At 29.0% G+C, this 20,448-nt stretch overlaps 1 protein-coding gene across 3 annotated transcripts; it reads left to right on the top strand.

Annotated features, from left to right (window-relative positions):
- Nucleotides 1-218: 218 nt before the first annotated feature.
- LOC135925444 (large neutral amino acids transporter small subunit 1-like) lies at nt 219-20,046 on the top strand. 3 transcript variants are annotated; one of them, XM_065460769.1, is made up of 11 exons: nt 219-365; nt 4,572-5,282; nt 9,415-9,540; nt 9,723-9,828; nt 12,682-12,726; nt 13,848-13,971; nt 16,161-16,264; nt 17,224-17,320; nt 17,796-17,945; nt 18,789-18,966; nt 19,563-20,046. In XM_065460769.1, the coding sequence occupies exons 2-11, from the start codon at nt 4,589-4,591 to the stop codon at nt 19,619-19,621; spliced, it is 1,683 nt and encodes a 560-aa protein (XP_065316841.1). In that variant the 5' UTR covers nt 219-365; nt 4,572-4,588; the 3' UTR covers nt 19,622-20,046. The 3 variants fall into 3 exon arrangements, with proteins under 3 accessions (XP_065316841.1, XP_065316840.1, XP_065316842.1); XM_065460768.1 differs by having other exon boundaries at nt 235-398; XM_065460770.1 differs by lacking the exon at nt 219-365 and adding an exon at nt 4,361-4,436.
- The last annotated feature ends 402 nt before the right edge of the window (nt 20,047-20,448 follow it).

The following is a 20,448-nucleotide window of genomic DNA, read 5'->3' as shown; positions in this document are numbered from 1 at the left end:
TCTCATTCAAAATTTATTAATTTCCATTAAAATCTTATGTCAAAACATAAAATATATTATGACACATGCTAAATATGGTTAAATAATTTATTCCACGCGACCAGAATTACTAATTATCATTAAATTATCGATTCTCGGACAAAAAATCTAGCATAGTTTAAACAATTTCGTTTCACTTTCCTTCATTTAATTTCAATTATAACTAACATCTTCCCAAAAAATTATCGCATTCAAAAATTTGTTGGTTCGTATTATTTCGTTAAAACAGAATAAATTATTTTTCTTATGCAATTGCATCATCATAATTATAATTTGTAACATCAATATTTTTGTCCAGTCGTTACCTTTTTCTAGTTGAACAAGAGGTAAATTCGATCTTATTCTTAATACAATGACAAGTTTTACAAAAATAAATTCTATTTAATTTTCTCAATGATAAAAGATAAAAATAAAATCTATTCATAATCTATATCTTGAGGAAGGGCTGAGTAAAATCTTTCAATTTTAAATAAGAATTAAATAATATTCAGAATGTGGGACATGAACTAAAAATGGCTTCCTAAATTTTTTTAAAAAGAGTTTCCTGTTTTGATTTTACTGAGTTCCGGTTTCGAAATCACACAAAATTTTGAGGATCGATATATATTACACATTATATGTATGTGTGTGTGTATGATTTGATATAACATTTCCATATATTCATAACAACTTTCTTATAAATTTGTTTGACTAGCTGTAATTATTTTAAAAATAACATATTGATAACATTTAAGAAAAAAAATTACAGCAAATTAAACAATTTTTTTAAGAAAGTTGTTACAATATATGTAAATGTTTTACAGCAAATCACATTTATATTTATACAATATAGTATAAATATGATTTGACCGGAAATGCATACCAGCATGGGTACAGTACTTACGCTGCATATGTAGTAATCGCAATTTGCTCAAACGATGGGATATTAATCGCTGTTAATTTATAAAAGCAAGCCAAAAATAGGTATAATTTACACGGAACGATAAATCGCTACTGTTTACTTATATTTCAAAAAGTACCATGGCTATGGCGTCAACTGTGATTTTGCTAGCGATTAATTTCGTATCGCTTGGCGAATCGCCCTTATTATGAATGTAGCTTTCCTTATTATTTTTTATCCACATAAACTTTTGAGCAAATTAAGAATAATTTTTTTTTTTTTTATATTAAACTGTATTTTATTTTTTGATTTTCATTAAAATTACAGAGGATTAAAAAATATATATTAAAATGGATATATTAAAAATTAAATATAAAAAAAAAGAAATATATAATATATATATGATCTATGAAGACATTAAAAAAGACTATAAAAAAAATATATGGGTTTTAAAAAAAGGGGGGGGGGGTATATATCATCCAAGAGAAGAGTGAATACTTAAAAAATTAGACCGGCAAATTTCTAGGGAAATCTGCTGGCGAAGGTAAAATCCTTCATTGGGGTCCCCTGAGATCTGTCTCATTTTTTTTCCTATAATTTTAATGAAATTGAGGGCCTCGTTTCCAAACATGCCTAGGGAATTGGTAACGATAGGAATGAACATAGTGTTGGCGAGGCAAGCGTATTTATTTTTTTTAAGGATTTCTGCCTTTTCGATAGCAGAAAATGAGAGGTTAGACTTGGCACCAAATTAACGCAAGTGTAATCCCATGTTAGCGGAAGACCATTAGACCAGGGTATGAGAGAAATACCATCCGGGCGTATGGCGTATTCGTTTGAAAGACCCACTGGTTCGAGGGTAGATGGGATATTAACTTTTTTGAGGGCGGCTAGTAAAATGTTATTGATAGATTTATGACGAGGTTGTCGTCCACGGGAGAACTTGCAGTGCAAGGGATAGTAAGCCTTCGATTTTTACAGTTGTCTGAAATTTTCCCACTATAAGTAATTCACTCATAATATGATAATTTCCGGTTAAATTAAATTTAACATTGAGGGATATCCGGATTTGTGAGCACAAAAAAATATTTAGCTGTTCTTCTATATATTTCCCTATTTTAAATTTTTTTTTTTAAAAAGCATATCATAAAATGCTCGTTTTTTTATCACTTGATGTTTCTATGTGTCCAATAAAAAGATGTTTTATATATGCAGCTAAAAACTGTTTTTAGTTGTCAACCCAGGGCTAATTTGGCTGATATTCCATCGATTGTTTAGTTGAATTTCGGTAAATGGACAATACCACCTTAGTGCATTTTCTTCTGGGATATCGATAATCGTTTGCGTTGCGTTCATGTTAAACCGTTACTCTTTGGGTTGTACGGAGTAGTAAGTCCCCTTTCTGATGCGTAATTTATTGAATAAAATCTTCATATTTATGGTTATTAAATGTGCCATATTATCGGGATCTTGTTTCTTTGGTACACCATGCAAAAATCACGCTTCAAAACTTTTTAATAGGGTATGGCATGGTCTCAAATTTCTTTTAAATAGTCCAATTCAATTCACTTGGATAATTCACCTACTCTTAATATTCAATAGTATGAGTCTACATATCCCGCAAAATATAGATTATCTCCCTTGCTATTTTTGGCGTATTCTATGGTATCATATTTTTACTAATCTTTCTATATCTTGGTCCATTCTTGGGTACCATATGATTACAAGCAACGGCTGTTCGTTGTTATTCAGGGTATGCACTAGGTGCATGATGTGCAATGCCCGCGATATTAAATAATACTCCATCCTCCAATCTAATCCCTACTTTTTGTCTTGCTGATTGTTTTTAAGCCTCTGTTTCTGTGAACGATAAGTAATTTAACATTATTTATTTTATTTCCGATAAGATTCGGTCTTTTGATGTCTCGTTTCCTATATCTAATATGGACATACCGAAAACATTGTAGGTTTGGTTTCTTGTACTCTCAACTCTATTTTATTATTTTCAATTTTTAATTGGATTTCTTGATAAATAGTTAGCTATAATATTGTTTTTTTTTAACTTTCTTTATGAGTTATTTCGTATTCTATGCTGATAATTTCGAACACCATCGAAGTAATTTTTTTTACTAGTAATGGTGAGCAGATCTCGCTCGTTTCCGAATAATTAGAATTGACACCAGATTGGCTAATTCGCTACATATTTCGAATCGTGTTCCACAATGTTAGCTATAACTTTCCAAGCCATATAGCATGACTTTTGCTTCTTTATCCAAATATCATAACGGAATTCTGCACCCCATAAAGTTCTTGATGAAGAAATTCAGAAAACTCATCAATCGGTAGGATTACCAGTCAAATTATTCCTGGGTGTCCGGCTAAAAACACTTTTTGACTAAATAAAATTTGCCATTATTTTAAGAATAAATAAACAGCTCGAAACATTAAATGAGAAGTCAATCAGATAGATACAAAACCGTAAAAACGAATATTTAACGGGAAAACCAGGTTTGGATCGATATTTCAATCTTCAAAGGATGGTATGAAGAAATTATTGTTTTCTATACTAAGTTGTAAGATGAACCTGGTCATTTTTATAAATAAATTAGTTAATTGATTAAAAACATAATAAGGGGAGAGTTTTGTTTTTTTTATGGAATAATTTTACATTGAAAAATTGTTTTTATTACTAATATTAATCACGATTTGAAATTGACTTATAAATTTTAAATTATATCGCCATTAGCGCCTAAACACTTATATATATATATATTTTTAAAAAATTAAATTCGAAAATAACGTTAAAAATCATTCACTTCGTAAAACGAAAAGCTGAATCTAGTTGGAAATCAAGTGTGAAAATGTTAGGACCAACATTTTGTTTTCTTTTTTTGCAAAAGCCCCAAAATATTTACTTTAAGCCCGTGCTCTGATAAATATCTTCAACAAGACCAGTATTTAAATATCCCGGTCGATGCAGAAATCTCCCAATGATTATATAATCACTCATATTGATGATACTTCAATAAAGGTACGCAGGAGTCAGTTCAATTTTATGGTTTGCAGGAACACTAATTGACATGATTTATAGATTTCACTATAATCTAAGAGCTTGCATTTTCGCTAAGTACATATTATGATTTTAACAAATCTTTGATTACGCTCGAAAAGAAAACTGATGCGGTATAGTTGTATTCATATTTATTTAAAAAAAACGAATTCTGAATGAATAACTTTGATGACATGTAAAGCACTTATTCAAATATTTTAATTGTAAAATTCATGATTATTTCATCATTCTTGTTTTAAAATTTAAATAATGAGTTATATAATGTAAGGTCAAATGGTATTTTAAGCTTAAAACATTATTAAAAATGTCAATTATAACCATATTAAATTACTAGGCCAAAAATTAAAAAAATTTTTTTTTATTATATCATCTTTAATTATTTGAGTGACCTACATGACAATGTTGTCAAAATTATTCTAAAAAAGAACAGCTAGCTCAAAGCCGGATGTTTATACTCTATAATAATAAAATATTAATAATATTCTTCAAGTTAAAAATTTGCGGATACTATATTCGCAATTTTCGTTTTAATCCATTCATATTATAAAATTAATTTTCCATATACCTCTACATAAAATAAAGGCGATTCGAACGGTAAAATGGACGATTCCACCATGATACCCCTTGATCCAATGATTAGTCCCCAAGGAACGACCGATTATAAAGATTTTATCTCGAATAGGGAAGACGGGTCAACACCTTTAAATCAAGGAGGCGGCGACGCGAAAGGTGGTGAAGGTCAGGGCATGAGATTGAAGAAGGAAATGAACCTCTCCAACGGAGTGGGCCTCATAGTGGGCGTCATAATAGGCTCAGGTATATTTGTTTCACCCTCGGGCGTGGTTAAAGAGACGGGCTCGGCCGGCCTGGCCCTGGTGGTATGGACTTTGAGCGGTTTGTTTAGCATGGCGGGAGCCGTATGCTACGCCGAGCTTGGCACATCCATTCTCAAATCTGGGGGTGATTACGCCTACGCTCGTGAAGCCTTTGGTCCCCTCCCAGCCTTCCTCTACCTTTGGGTAGCCATCGTTGTTATCATGCCCACGGGTAACGCTATAACGGCGCTTACCTTCGCCAACAATATTCTTCAACCCGTGTTCGCTAGGAATTTGCCCATCAAGACTCTTCCCCCGGTTCGGGATTACACCTACAATTATACATCCATGACCGATGATGTCATAAGAAGATCCCTTATGGTCGGTCCGAACGGGGTGCCATTGGGTGGAGGCGATATAGATCCAGCTTCGTTGGTACCGGATAACGCGGTTCGACTAGTGGCTATAGCCTGTACACGTAAGTCTCACCTTTTTTATTCTTTAGTTTATATATATTTATTATATTTTTTAAAATGTTTGCGGTTAAGGAACAAAATTATATCAATTCAAGCTAAAAATAACACATGTTAAGGTTATAAATTAAAAATGCTACAAATTCAATTTTTTAAGCATCATTAAAAAAAACATGGCAGCTCATTTAAGTGTTCAAGAGACCTGCAGATTTCAAAATTTTAAGGCCTTCCCTGGGGTTGGTTTAAAAAAATATTTTTAGACCTGATCGGGTTTATCTTTTAAAAAAAATTTATGCCCCGGTTCATATAATCAGGCCGTAGTTTTTCGGAATGGGCATTAATCTGGGACAACATTGAATAGCATCTTTCTTTTACACTTTTGGTTTTAGGCTTTTTAAAAAAATATTGATATTCATTCTTAACAATTTTCTTCAATAAATTTCCTACTTACCTTTCTTTCAATTCATTATACACGTTAGACGTCGTCACCACAACGAAACTAGCTGGAGAATATTTAATCCCCTCCTCCCCATCCTCACCCATCAAATGTTTCTTGAATTTTCTCACGTATTTTTTATTTTTTTGCAGTTTGTTATGACAAAAATGTTTTTGTATTTCTTATGCCCTTTAACTTTCAGATAAAACAAAGATGATTAATTTATAAATAAGGGTAATTTCATTTACCCCTTTTTTTGTCATATATTTAAATTTGTTGTAAGATTAATTATAAATTCATAATCAATTTTTTTTTTAAATGAGAATGTCATTAAAAATTTGGTGATCATAATCAAATCACATATATTAATTTATTATTGATTGATTACCGAAAAGTATAACTGATTTTTTTTTCTTCTAAATTTAAAAAAAAAATTAATTGATACAATGCATTAACAACCTAATGTGTAAGAGAAAGCAGTTCCCCAATAATAAGGAAAGGGAAGTTGTGGGATAATTAAATTTATCCTAAAAAATTGGTCCTTGTTCGATTCATTTTCGGTCCAACAATTCAAATTTTTGAACCCTGAACTATGTCCAGATAATCAAGACAGTGTTTGTGTTATCGATTAATCACCCGATTTGAGCTGTAGAAGACCTTTTAACGTCTAGCGTTCAGTTTCCAGGTTTAAGCCTAAAACCGATATCAGTTCGCTCCTCCGTAGGGGCTGATATGTTTACTCTTGATTCCCCTTACTTTTAAAAGCGTAGGTTTTATTTCTATATAAAAGTTTATAAGGGGGCCTTCGGCTCCCCCACTTACCCTATGCAAGGGAATTGGAACCGTTCTTTAAACCAGGCTTCCCATTTTAAAGAGGAAAAATCTCAATCAAAAAAGAAAAAGTCCGATCAAAAAAGGGCCAATCAAATTGAGGAAAAGTGTTTAATCGAAAAAGAAAAGAAAAATTTTCGATCAAAGTCAAAGGTAAAGTCCAGCAAGAAGTTCAATCAAAAATATGAAAATTAAAAAAATTCTTTATTTTCTTTGTCATCTTTCTTCAAACTTCTATTTCGGTCAGTGGGAAAATTTTTTTTAAAAAAAATATGAAGGCTTGAAAATTCGTAAGAAAAATTTAAAGGGTTTGGGCAAGATTTTTTTTCTTAATTTTTTATCGGCCCGGACAACTCGCACATATTTTTTAACCGGTCTGGCCGGGTTTTGCTGATCTTTACTCACTAAAAAAACAATTTTTCAATAAAGTTTATCATCATTACCTTTTTAACAATTCATTCGCTTTTTGAAATATTTAAAATCTGAGAATAGTTTTTTTTTGGATTTTGCTTTACTACTTTTAAGTTTTTAATTATAGCAAAACAAAATGAAATCGATAATTCCTATCCTCCATCTTATAAAAAAAAAATTCAAAATTGACTCTAATTAAAAAAACATCTTTTATTTTAGAAATTTATATATTTTCTTTACCCCCCTTTTTTAATTTTACCCTATCTAAATTTTGCAACTCTTGGTATTATAATATACATCATCATATAAGTAAGTAAGATGTTAAAATTATTAAAAACATATTTTATTTTATTTTTTGAATTTTTTTTAAGATTTAATATTTGTATAAAAATATATTTTTTTAAAGGTCAAGTTGAATAATGTATTTTAATTTTTTTTTTAAAAAAAAGAAAGGGTTTTAAGCCGGGAATCTGTACCCGACAAAATTTTTGCCTTGTTCGAAACTGGTTCTGGTTCTAAAAATAAATTTTTTTAATTAGGGGTTCAGACCGGCCAGGTTCAGCTGTTCGGTTTAGGCCCGCTTATAAATAGAAATTAATAGTAAATTACGATTTTGTAGAATTAAGAGTAATACAGCAGTCATCTACTAGGAACCATTTAAAAAATCAAAAATGCAGCAGATACCGATATTGGCTGGGCCTGAGCTGATATCTAACTGATCCTTATCAGAAAAAAAAACGTACTCAAAATCGGAGCGTTTGTAATCTGGATTAAAATGGATCCTACTGCCAGATCGGGTTCCTAAATTTCGAAAAAGGTTCAGGTTCTATGATTCGACTCGGTTTCATGTACTGATTTTCCTATTCCAAAGACTCCTATTAAAAGCAATCAAAAAATTATTTTTAACTTAAATAATAAATAAACTAGGGCTGCCGATCCACATATTTTTCACCGATCCGATCCGATATTTTCGATATTGCTTCAAAACCGATCCTATACCGATCCGATATTTTTACTGATTTTTAATCGCCCCCGTTTAACCAAATGTAATTAAGAAATCAATATTTTTTATGCAAAAAATCGAATTATTAATTTTATTTTTTTATTTCTACAATTAAGACTATAGTTAAAATATATATATATTTAATAATATATCCATTTTATGATGGAATTATAAAATTGTAATATTTAATATATAAAATTATAATATATTAGATTTTTTCAATAAATATAAGAGCCTCTAGATTTTCTGGGAATAAGCTTCAACGATATGGAATATCTATATCTCCTGCCGTACTGAAGGCAGACTCAGATGATTCCACAAATAATGCATTTTGCAAAATTATCTTTGTCCTTTGTAAAATATTTCCATAATTCAGATACAATATTGGCGTTATTTAAAAAAAATTTTAAATAAATAAAACTTTGGATGTTCCTCTCTATTTTTATAAAAAAAAACTTTTAAAATACTTCTAAATCTATTTTAAAAAAGAAATAAAATTTAAAAAAATTATTTAGAAAAGTAAAATAAATATACATAACATAAAATAAAATAAAATAACAAAAAAAAGAAAAGAAAAGTAAAGTAAAAAGATCGGGTCGGTTTTTTACAGGTATCGGCCCGATCTAATATTTCCGGAAAAATCTAAATATCGGTACCGATCCGATAGATATTTAATATCAGCATGGCCCATTAAAAAAAAATTTTTTTGCTTCAGGGGGCTATTCAAATTTTTTAGGGGGCTCGAGCCCCTGCAATTTTCCCCAAACCATTTAAAATGGATGGCGCAAACATAATGTATATAACAATTTATTATATAAATTACTTGTGAGCGAAAATCCATTAACATTTAAAGCGTTTTAATTTATAATCAGTTACTTTCAAATTTGAGCTGCTATATATTTTTTAGAAAAAAACCTGAAGCCAAAAGTGATATTTTTCAGCTAAAAACTCGGTTTAGCCGACTAAAAATTAGTTTAAACGACGGCTAAAAATATACTAATTACCTGACTATTCTTGTGATTTTTATTAAAAATATTTGTTCACGAAAATTTAAAATGAGTTTGGCCTTGGTTTTTTACACTCTAATTAATTAAGTAATTGCATAAAAATTGTTTTTTTTTAAAAAAAAAAATGATACCATAAGTTCCTTTTTTTCTTAAAAGGTTAATATTTTTTTTTAATATTTTAAATATCAAATCCGCATGTTACATAAATTTCTAAATTATAAATTATAAAAACTGCATGAACCTTTTCTTATACAATTAAACGTTTTAAGAGGGATAGAATCAAAATGTGTAAGAGAGAAGTGTCGGTCTGAAGGTCTATTATTATTTTTTTGGTTGAAATTAGGAGATTATATAAAATGAAAGGAAGAAAAGAAGAAAGAAAAGAATTTTTTTTAAAAAATAAAATAAAAATGTAATATATTATTTTTTTCCCCTATCTTTACAACAAGTATTCTTGACCTTCTTAAATTGTTACAGCGTTAAATGGGCCACCAGGGTACAAGACTCTACCACAATAGCTAAGCTCTTGGCATTGGTCGTTATCATCATAACCGGATTCGTATTTTTGGGAAAAGGTTTAATTAATTCTTTTTAAAAATTTATTCATATATAATTTACATTATTACAAAATAAAATCGGCATTAATTGTTGCCCATTTTAAAATTAATTGATTTATTTAAGTGCGATAAAATATTTGCACATTTTTTTCCTGGAGGATTTTAAATTTTATTTCATTTTATGTTGCTTTTGTCGTTAGGTTACGTTAGCAACCTTTTGCCCTCCAATTCCTTTAGGGGAACGAACAAAAAACCCGGAAATATTGCCTTATCCTTTTATTCGGGTCTATTCTCATACGCCGGATGGTATGTGTTAACATTTCTTATCTACATATCTTTTGTATTATACTAGAACCTACCCGATCAGACTATTATTCCAAATATCCAAATCCGGTCCGAACTCATATTTTAGAATCCGAATCGATCCGAAACATTGCATTTAAGAAAAAAGAAAGAAATTTAGGAATTTTTAAAGAAGGCGAAAAAATTATAAGCGCGAGAGGGAAAACGTAAATTTATATTTTTTCGAAAAGGAAAAAAAATTGCCGAGATTCTAATCATTCCCAGCACGAATAAAAAAAATTTAGAATTATTAAAGTCTATCCTACTGATAGATCCAAATGGATGTTTATTTATTTAGTCAGTAAGTAATGACTAATTATCTATAAAATTAGTTATCAATCAAAGATGGAAAAGAATTGTAAATTAAGGTTAAAAGGGGGATTAGTTTCATACAATGCTATATATACAATGGGATAAAACTTAGATAAAGTTACTTACACTAAACCATAATTGATGCGAGCCTGAAAGCTCAACCCATTATTTAAAATATTAGGATTAAACGGATGTGTAGCATAAGCTTATAGTAGGAAAGAAAAATTAAATAGTGTAGGTAGAATGCCCCCTACGGTCTCACAAATTTTAGGCTTGACCGATGCAGTCAGCTCTTGCTCCGAGCCCGCGTATACCACCAAGTAAAGATTAATAAAAGAAAGAAGGAAAGAAGAAAAAAAATAGATTTAAAATATAAATGAAGAAATAATGAAAATAAAATGGAATCAATAGAAATATGAATTAAGAGGTATGAATCTTAAAGGGGGGGGGGGAAGTGAATATAAATATTACGTAGCTCATATGAAACTTTCACAATCATCGATTTGTTATTATCATTTTTAATTACTGACATATTTGGTAATAAAAATCAAATAATCGAAAAATCTCGAATAAATTTTCCCTTTTCATTTTCAAGGGTTACGTTGTTTTATTAACACATCGTTTCATTCTACCTTATTTCAATACCTTATCTCTATAATTTTATTTTTTAACTTATTTGATTACTTTTTCTCAAATATTTTCTTATTTATATATAGAAGATAACAAAAAAGAAAGAATTACACTATACATTTTTCCCGCTTTTTTTAAAATATATCGAAAATTTTAGGTTTATATAGATATCCTTTCTTTCTTTTTCTTTCTTTCAAAAGAAATCTTTCTATTATTTCCCCCATTTTAGCGATTTTTTTAAAAATTCAATTTTAAATAAAAGTGTGTTTACCTAGCATCTATTAATATTATTATAAATATTACTTTAAAAAAATTTCTTATAAGAAAAATTAAATGGCGATTTAGAATGGGAACTTTCTGAAATACGTAGAGTATAAATTCTATACCACGCTAAAATATGGTTCCCGCAAAATCAGATCCTTCAAAATTAAAACACGCGCCAACATATTTAATTTAAGTTTTAACAATTTTCTAAAAAAAATCAGGTTAATGAAGCAATTAATTTGCTTGAACCCTTCTCTTACAACATAATTCTTTTTAGATAAATTAAAGATGAAAAAGTGAAACCAATGGGCCCTTTTTTATTGGGCTCCCGGACTGACCGTGGTTTATTTAAAAGCAAGCCCAATTTGAATGAATGGGAAACAAATTTTGTTTTTGATCCAGTGTGTGTGTGTGGGGGGGGGGGGGGTATCATATCTTCATTTTTTGATCAAAATATCCTCTTATTACCAAATAGTTCTTCGCTGACTGTAGACGTAGTTAGAGCAAAATATAATAATAAAAACGTGAGATAAAAATTTCTTTCTCTTTCAATTGGCTTTTACTGCCAAATGTCGAAATCCTAGTGGAAAGATAGGATTGATAACCATTCACCCTTCTCACACGCAAATATTCATTTCTTTGCAAACCGTTTCTTTTTATATGGGTGGTAGGGGCCTTGAAATTTGGATATTTGTAACCCTACCCTTTGCCCACTTAAATTTAAACAGACTCTTATTCAATTATATACTTTTTTAAAATTGGTGAAATTTCCATTTTTTTAAACTAATTATTTTCTCCGTAAAATTAGGGTATAAATATATATTATTATTCTTATTGAAGATTATAAATATATAGTAATCTGATTCAACTCTCATCAAAATAAAGGTAAATTTCTGATTTACACCTCATAAGAATAGGCTGATTTCTGAATTATTTATCATTAAATAAAGTGGAAATTTCTGATTCGCCGTCATTTTTGACTGGCTATCAGCCAATAATACATAATCTCCATAATGTATATATGATCGATCATTTTTCTATCCTAATTTTAATACAATTATTATCTCTTGTCACACTTTAACCAAAATTTTTAGTTTGTTTTTGATTTTTACGCCTTTAAGAAAACATATTTATTTTATTTATCTTTTTTAAAAAAACAATCCTTTTAATTTCATAATTAACTTTCGTTTTTTCTAGTGACATAATTTAACTCGAAAAAATATAAGTTTTTTTTAAAAATTTCACATCATTTTATATTAAATTATTTTATTAGCAATTAATTTTAAATTGAAATTGTCATATTTTCTTTTTGAAAATGACATAATGATATTTTTTTTAAAATATAATTTAAAATAATAAAATGGATAAATTTCAAATTTATTTTATAATTTGATTTTATTATATATTTTTTTAAAATAAATATTGTTTTAAGTGGGGAAAAAAATTATTTTTTTTTCAAGAGAAGCGAAACGAGAAGTGACATTGAATTACAAATATAATATTAATTATATAATAGTATAGATAATTTCGAGATAAAAAGGAAGGAAAGAATGATAGAGATAGATAGAAAGAATTATTTTATATTAAAATATGTAATCATTATTTATTAAGGAACTATCTGAATTTCGTAACGGAGGAACTCAAAAATCCATACAAGTTTTATCAAACAATATTATAATTTTTTTTTATAATAGAAAATATAATATTTTATCTTCTTTAAATAAAAAAAAAATCGGTTAAATAATCCTGGAATAAGCGAACCCGTTACTTATTATATATTTGGTAAGTAGTGGCTATATCTATACTATATATTACTAGAAAAAAATTTCTCTTCTTCGACGTCATTGTTATATTACAAAAAATGGATTAATAGCTATTCGCTTATTATACGTTCGATTATTATATTATTAAAATGGTGGTTCGGAATATTAAACTAGCAATAATAGTCTCTCATATTGAAATGATTACGCAACCGCCATCTTTAATAACCATTGAAATTCATGTGATCGTTTCGATTGGATCTTATCGAAGATTAATTTATAGGGTTATTAATGATTTATTTCTCCTACCAACTTATTACTTTTTTTCAGAGCGTGTTTTGGAAGGTATAAATGATTGACGTCCAACATTAAAAGATAAATAAATAATAATTAAGTCAAGCTATGTCTTCGAAAAATTTAGAAATTTATCCTGTGAGGGCACATTAATCCTAATAAAACAAAATTCCCACACCCCCCCCCCTTCCTACACCCGCAACAATTTTATAGCTATATAGATGTATGAATACATTGTTTTGCGAAATTATTATAACAAACTATTGATGCAAAATCGCTCCATTTTAGCCTATTTTTAAAAATGGCTAATTCAATATTGTAGCGAGAAAAATATTACCTAAGTCTCGAGATGCTAATAAATCTCTGTCATCTATGAGGAAAATCTTCAGGATTGCGTAATATTTTTCTGGATAAAATACTGAGTTAACTTTTTTTTAAATTCGGTTAAAATGTAAAGATTTTACATCACCATAAACACCCAGCCTATAAACATTTCTAAGCTTTAGTTATATATTTTTTTTTAAATATTTGGATTCTATGATAGATTTTGTCTGGTCTAGATGGGAATCAAAAAATAATTTTCGACCTTTTACATTATATTTCTTTTCTTTATAAAAATCACATTCTATTGATCTTAAAAAAAGAGGAAATAGCGTGCTAGAGCGCAGCCTTAAAATTTTTATACCTTTTAAATTTTCATTATTTTTCAATTGTTTTTTTTAGAAACCTGCCTCGCTCCATATACATATCATTGCCATTGGTCACCATAGTTTACGTGCTGGCGAATGTTGCTTATTTCTCCGTCATGACCCCCTTCGAAATAGAAACTTCTAAAGCCGTGGCTGTTGTAAGCATAAATTCGCTTTATTTATTGATCATTCTACTCGTCTCGATGTAATATAACAAGAATGAGTAGGGAAAAACGTACTAGAACCCCCCCCCTCCTCGAAATATATATTCCCTCCAAAAAAATCGATAAAACTTTATAAATAGTATGCGCATTATTTATTACCTAGAGCTCTACAAATTCAATTTTTATCGGCCCATACCTAAGCCTAAAATATTTGTATATTTTTGAGCCTATCCTTTTTTATGTTATTAAAGCCCGATCCGATTCTGTTATAAAATGTTTAGGGTGGGGCTTTGGACCGAATTAAAGTGCTCTACTTCATCCATCATTAGAAAATTTAAAAAAATGAATACTTAATAATATCCCATCAAAAATTGTCATATGGGATAATTTTTCTTTTATTAATTATAGCTAAATTCATAATAAACAAGCCAAAAAGAATAAGACAAAAAAGCCTTTAATTTTCTGATGATCATGACATCAGTTGTATAATCAAAAATAAAAATAAAATGAGAAATAGTTTTTAATTTATCGTGAATGCTTTTTGATATGATCTATTGTAGACTTTATAATGATTTTCTTATTGGTTTAAGAAGAAGGAACTTTTGAATTTCCTCTTTTCACATGATATTATTTAAGGACTGTAGATTCGCTTTTTGTGCCATTGGCTTGTACTTAAGTCTATCCATCCGATTGTACTGCATGAGATTAAGGATAATGTTATATATGAAGCAAGTGAATGTGAATTTAACAGATTCCAATCAAAAGCACCCCAATTTAAACAAATATTTAAATGGTAAGTAAGAAAATAAAATTAATGTATAAAATAATAAACAAAGCTTTAATTACTAATTAGAAAACATAATAAGATTTAATTTGAGATTAGTAAATGAGATTTATTTTTTCATTTCATTTATCTGAACCCCGAGTTCGTGCTCAGGGCAGGCCTGAGCAGATAATTTGGTCGTAAATTTTACGACCAAGCAAATTAACAACACTACATGATGTCGGTGAATAGCTTCATACCAAACTCATTTAAACTTATATATTTTTTTTAAAAGGAATCTACCTATGTTAAATTTTATTAAAATACGTTTTTAGTAGAGATCAGCGAAATCCAAATTTTTAAGTCCAAGCCCCCCCCCCCCCCACCAAGGTCCGATGGCAAAATTATTTTTCAAAAAAAGCATATAAGGGAAGAAATCGTAAATAAAATCTTTATTTTAAATTCATTTTATAATCATCATAGAATTGGAAAAAATATAACATTAATTATTTTTCAGGCCACGTGTTGGATCAGACCTATATTATCTGTTGATGATGTTACCACCGGATGTCTGGTTAACGGGCCTGCCCAGTATGACAATTTTTTAATGTGGAACTATTTTATTTCTACCCTGCATTGTGTAGCAATGGACTATGTTTTAAGTCTACGGATTTATACAATTATATTTTTAACATATATAATTTTTTGGTTTCGCTTATAAAATACCGAATTTTGCCGCCAACATTTTTTAACCGTTTATTAAGTGGTGACTATTGGAATAAAAAGAGTTGCTAAGATTTTTGTATTTATTGATTTTTTCTGTTTCTGGGTGGTTTAGCTGGTTAATTTTAAGGGGAATGAATAGGTCAATGTGTAGTCCCTATAAATGCTGTGCCGAGGGTCTAAAATATGGTTGTCATACCATCAAATCTTACTACATAAGATAAATGTGGGATCAAGATGGTTCGGAATGTTAGCGATTGTTAAACCTCGATTTATTGCATGGTTTGTTGCTGTGTGGCGCTGGGTCGCCCTTGACTGTACATACAATTGTTGAGGCCGTGCCTACCCTTTGAATCAACTGGTGATTTGCATTTGATATAAGCATGTGGCTTTACATGTCACAACCTAGACTTAAAGCAATGGCAACTCTAGATTGTTTGTTTGATAAGAGATTACCAAGTTTGCGACTAGGGAGTGATTCTAACCATTCATGGCTACCAAGTCTGTCAGCTGATTATGGGAGTTTCAATATAATTTTTTTTCAGTAGGAGTTTTTTATTCATCCCATTTTTCCAGAAAGAAAAGAAAACAATTTTGAAAAAAATAGGAAGCCATACTATTTTTTTCCTATTAAGTAGAGCAGATGTTGATTTTTTAAATATTATTTACATATTTTTTTAAAAAACGTTTATAAAAGACCTTCGGGGAAAAAACGTTGGGCAAAGGTGCTTGGATAATGCCCATATTTGTAGCCGCGTCCACGTTTGGCGGACTTAATGGGGGAATATTCGCTTCTTCCAGGTATAATTAAAAATTATATTATAATATATTAGAGATGGAACCGGTCTATGAAAAGTGTTTGAAAATATTTTTCAGCCCGACACTCGAATTTCTTTTTTTGGCCCAGTCCGTACTTATCATTTTTTTTGTGAAGGAAAAAAAAAATCATAAAAATTTACATTATTAAAATATTTTTAAAAAAATCCTATATTTTTTGAATTTTAAAGCCTTTTTGAAAAATGTCTGTTGGTTTTTTTTGTATTATTCAAAAAACATTGTCTTATTCTTCATCACAAGGTGGAGGGGGGGTATAGCTAAGTCCCATATTTAAAAGCGCTCATTATGAAATCAAATGAAATACCTAAACGATATATTTTGTAACCCGCATAATAGGAGTGATTTTGGTTGTTAGAAATGAGCGATTTATAAAATTATTCAACCTGACTTGGCCTGGCCAATCAAAGAAAGATATGTTTAAAATAAATAAATTTATAACTTTCGTCATAAGTAATGGAATCCGGTCCGGTAAGCGGGCGGAGCACTGGCTTTGGGTTACCAAACTCAAACAATTTTAGTGGCTACAAAATTTTGGTTCTTGCACATTAATTTTGATTTCCCCTTTTTGTAAATACTAATTTTGATTTGTATTTTCTATTTTATCTTGGTAAAATTAAAATTTCTATTTTTCTTAGGGATTAAGTAAATTAAAATATTTTTTTTATTTAAGGGCCTTCAAATTTATTAAAGTCTTCAGCGGTGAAATCTCGTTCCTACCCGGTCCATATTTTAAAAAGGTTTTATTGGCTAAAATAATTTTTTTTTCTATCGGGCATGATTTTTAACCCGACACCGGTTTTACGAGCTCGCAGATATTTATGGTCGAGAAAGTAAAGTAAGAGGGAAAAAAATAAATAAGTAGTGTGATATATATATAATATTATCAAATAGTATATAAATCAAATTTATATAACGTAAACAAGATTATTTTTCGTGGGCGCGAGGGAGGGACACTTGCCCGGTTTTTTAGCCATGATTAGTATGAACAAATTCAGTCCTACACCTTCACTCATATTAACGGTAAATATTTTAAACATAATAATATTGTATATTACACTTATTAAAATAATTGTTCATTTGTTTATGCATATGACAGTTACTCCTAAAATTTTTATATCATGGGCTTTAGGAAAATGGGCAGACTTTTATCTTCTTGGCTTTAGAGGCCACGTATGATATTCCAGAGTCCTGCATGAACCTAAACTTAACTGTCGGATAACTTTTCATTGATTTTTCTTTAAAAATTGCATAAATTGGGGGGGGGGGGTGAGTTATGTATTGTTTTGAAACCCTCAAAGATTACCACATTTTATGATGGTCTACACCTCTATAATGGTTACTCCTAAGTTTATTTATTGTAATTAATAACGTATTAAGCAGGGACCCCGAAACCGATACGAAAATTGAAATTAAAGTGTAAAATCAATCAACCTTTTTTAAAAAATATTTCAATTATTATTTACTATTTTTTTTAACGAATATATAAATTGTTCAGGGTATCCTATCGTCGGTCATGTGCCTTTCGACGAACATCTTAGCCTTGATCAATTATGCTGGCTTTGTCGAATCATCTTTCATCGCGATCTCCATCTCTGCTTTACTGTATTTGAGATGGAAACGACCCGATATGTACAGACCTATCACGGTATAACTGATAAATTATATAAATGATGTTTAGAAAAACAAAATTTTAATAGAAAATAAAGAAAAATTTATTTACCTCATATAACATTTAAATGGGGATAAGTAATTTCTAAATCTATCTCAGAATTTGACTGGACAAATTATATAGATTAAATTCGAAGACCATAATCTATAGTTAAGTTTAAATAAATTTTATTATTTTGTTTTTGGGAGTGTGTAAAGTATTATCAGAATGTAAGAGAAATATCAATTCTGTTAAATATTTTTTTTACTAAAATAAAATTAATGAAGAAAACCCCAAGTTCGTTTCTTGAAGATAGAAAAATGATTTTTGAATAACTTTTATTTTAGCAGAAAAATTTGTGATATTATATCGATTGTTATAATAAAATTCGGTGTTAAAAATAACTCGATTATTTCCGAAAATAATTATCGTATTTATCCCTCTTCAATCCAACATGACATATGCCACTTCCTGTATTTATGTTATTTTTGGAAATCTTCCTTACACCCGCGAACTGAATAGGTCATATATTGCACGGAAAATTTGCTTCATTCAGTTTTCTGTACACACGCTAGACGTATCGTTTTGAATTTTGAATCGCCTTTTGTATAAAAGGAAATAAAATTTCAATTAACATTATTTTGTGATAGACTTCACAGCAGCATCCGTGCTACATGCTGTGCGTATTATATAACGAGTCAAACCCTTTTGAAAGTTATTTAGTACTAATAAAATATGCAAAATTTAAAATGGTAGCCCAAAAAATGATCGAATTGGCATATTATAATTATTATGATAATAATAATAGTACAAGTATTTAATATTATTTTAAAATTTTAGGTACCACTCATCTTACCAATATTTTTCTTAGCTATATGCATTTTCCTCCTTTTACTACCACTCTACACTTCTCCTGGAGATTGCGGTATAGGCTTAGGCATAACCATGCTAGGAATTCCTATTTACTACCTGGCCGTTGTTTGGAAGAGCAAACCTAGATGTGTATCAGTTATTATAAGTAATTTATTCATTCCTCACATTATTAAATTAATATATGTTATAAGAATTTCGCCTTATGATAATTAATAGGTTGCATTATGATCTTGTGCATGCCATGGTTGTTTACGAATGTATTCTAGTAAACCCTACCTGGAGAAGGGGAGATAAATATAAAGATACAATGAGGCAAAGTTTTTAATATTAATATCTTTTAATTAAATAAGGGAGGAACATTTTTTAATGAGCAATTCCAACCATGATTTAATCTCATAAAAGATTTTATAAAATCGATTATCTGTTTAATCGTTTTGCAATATGGTTATTTTGCACTTCACATTGCCTATTCAAATATTAAACTTCTCAATTTATATTAGTTTCTATTATCCGCTTTAAAAAAAGTTTCAAATATTGTAGTCATTTTTTATCCAAGGCAGCACACATCATATTAAGGACTATCGCATGATTTATATTTTCAGTATTTTGTTTTGGAGAATCTGAAGAGATGATTGATTAAATACATGTAAAGTAAAGCATCCTTTTTCGGTATAATCTTTAGAAGAAATAAAAACATTTTATAAATAAACTGAATATTATTTATAAAAAAAATAAAATTAGGGCAAATAACTTACTTCGTGCAAAAGATCTTCATGTGCCTGCCACAAAAAGATGATTAATCACTTTTCTTCTTCCCAAAAAAAACTTATTGTATAAATTGTATTTTTTTAAAAAAAAATTGTAGAATAAACTTTCACATTTTAAGAATACTTTAAAATTCCCGGTTTGTTACAAAATTATTTTTTATGGTAAAAATCCACAGCTGATATACCTTTCGTAAACGATAACGATTTAATGTAACTGTCAAAAAACTTTGGATGATTGTCATTTAATTCGCTATTGCCTATTATAAGTAACAGCTGTGGATACAGCCTCATTTTCTTATTCTGTCTAATAAACCCATAAAATTATTTTTTTTAAATATATGACTTAATTTTTAGTTTATAATATTTTAAAAAAAATAATGGAATTTAGTCTGATATTAAAATGAAATTATATGTCATATTATTTTTACTAAATATATATTGATATTTTACAACATTTGAATGTGTTTTTCCCGATTTTATAAAAACAAAAATTATTTTTTTGGTAAATTTATTTTAAAAATACATATAATTGTTTTGTGTTGAAACTGGAAATTATGGCAAATTTTTAAAAGAAACGAAAAATTTTAGGAATTTTAAAACGAGAATAAAATTAAAATAAATGCATATAAATTTACATAAGGCTGAGCTCAAAACATTAATAAAAGAGGGTTAATTCCAAAAACACTAGATAAGTTTTTTTTAAAAATAAATAATATGATCAGAACTTTATCATTAGGGTTCCCTTAAAGTTTTAAAACATTTGAAACAGGTTTTGGGGCGCAACCTAAAGGATTTGATTTATTTAAAATCAGGAATTCATCTTTTTTTAATGACCATCAGGTTCAGTCCAGGTAAAAAAT

This window comes from Gordionus sp. m RMFG-2023, chromosome 2 (assembly GCF_954871325.1).
Source record: "Gordionus sp. m RMFG-2023 chromosome 2, tfGorSpeb1-WG-v2, whole genome shotgun sequence".
Taxonomy (NCBI): Eukaryota; Metazoa; Nematomorpha; class Gordioida; order Chordodea; family Parachordodidae; genus Gordionus; species Gordionus sp. m RMFG-2023.
Note: the sequence above shows the minus strand (reverse complement) of the source record. Positions and strands in the feature narration are given on the sequence as shown.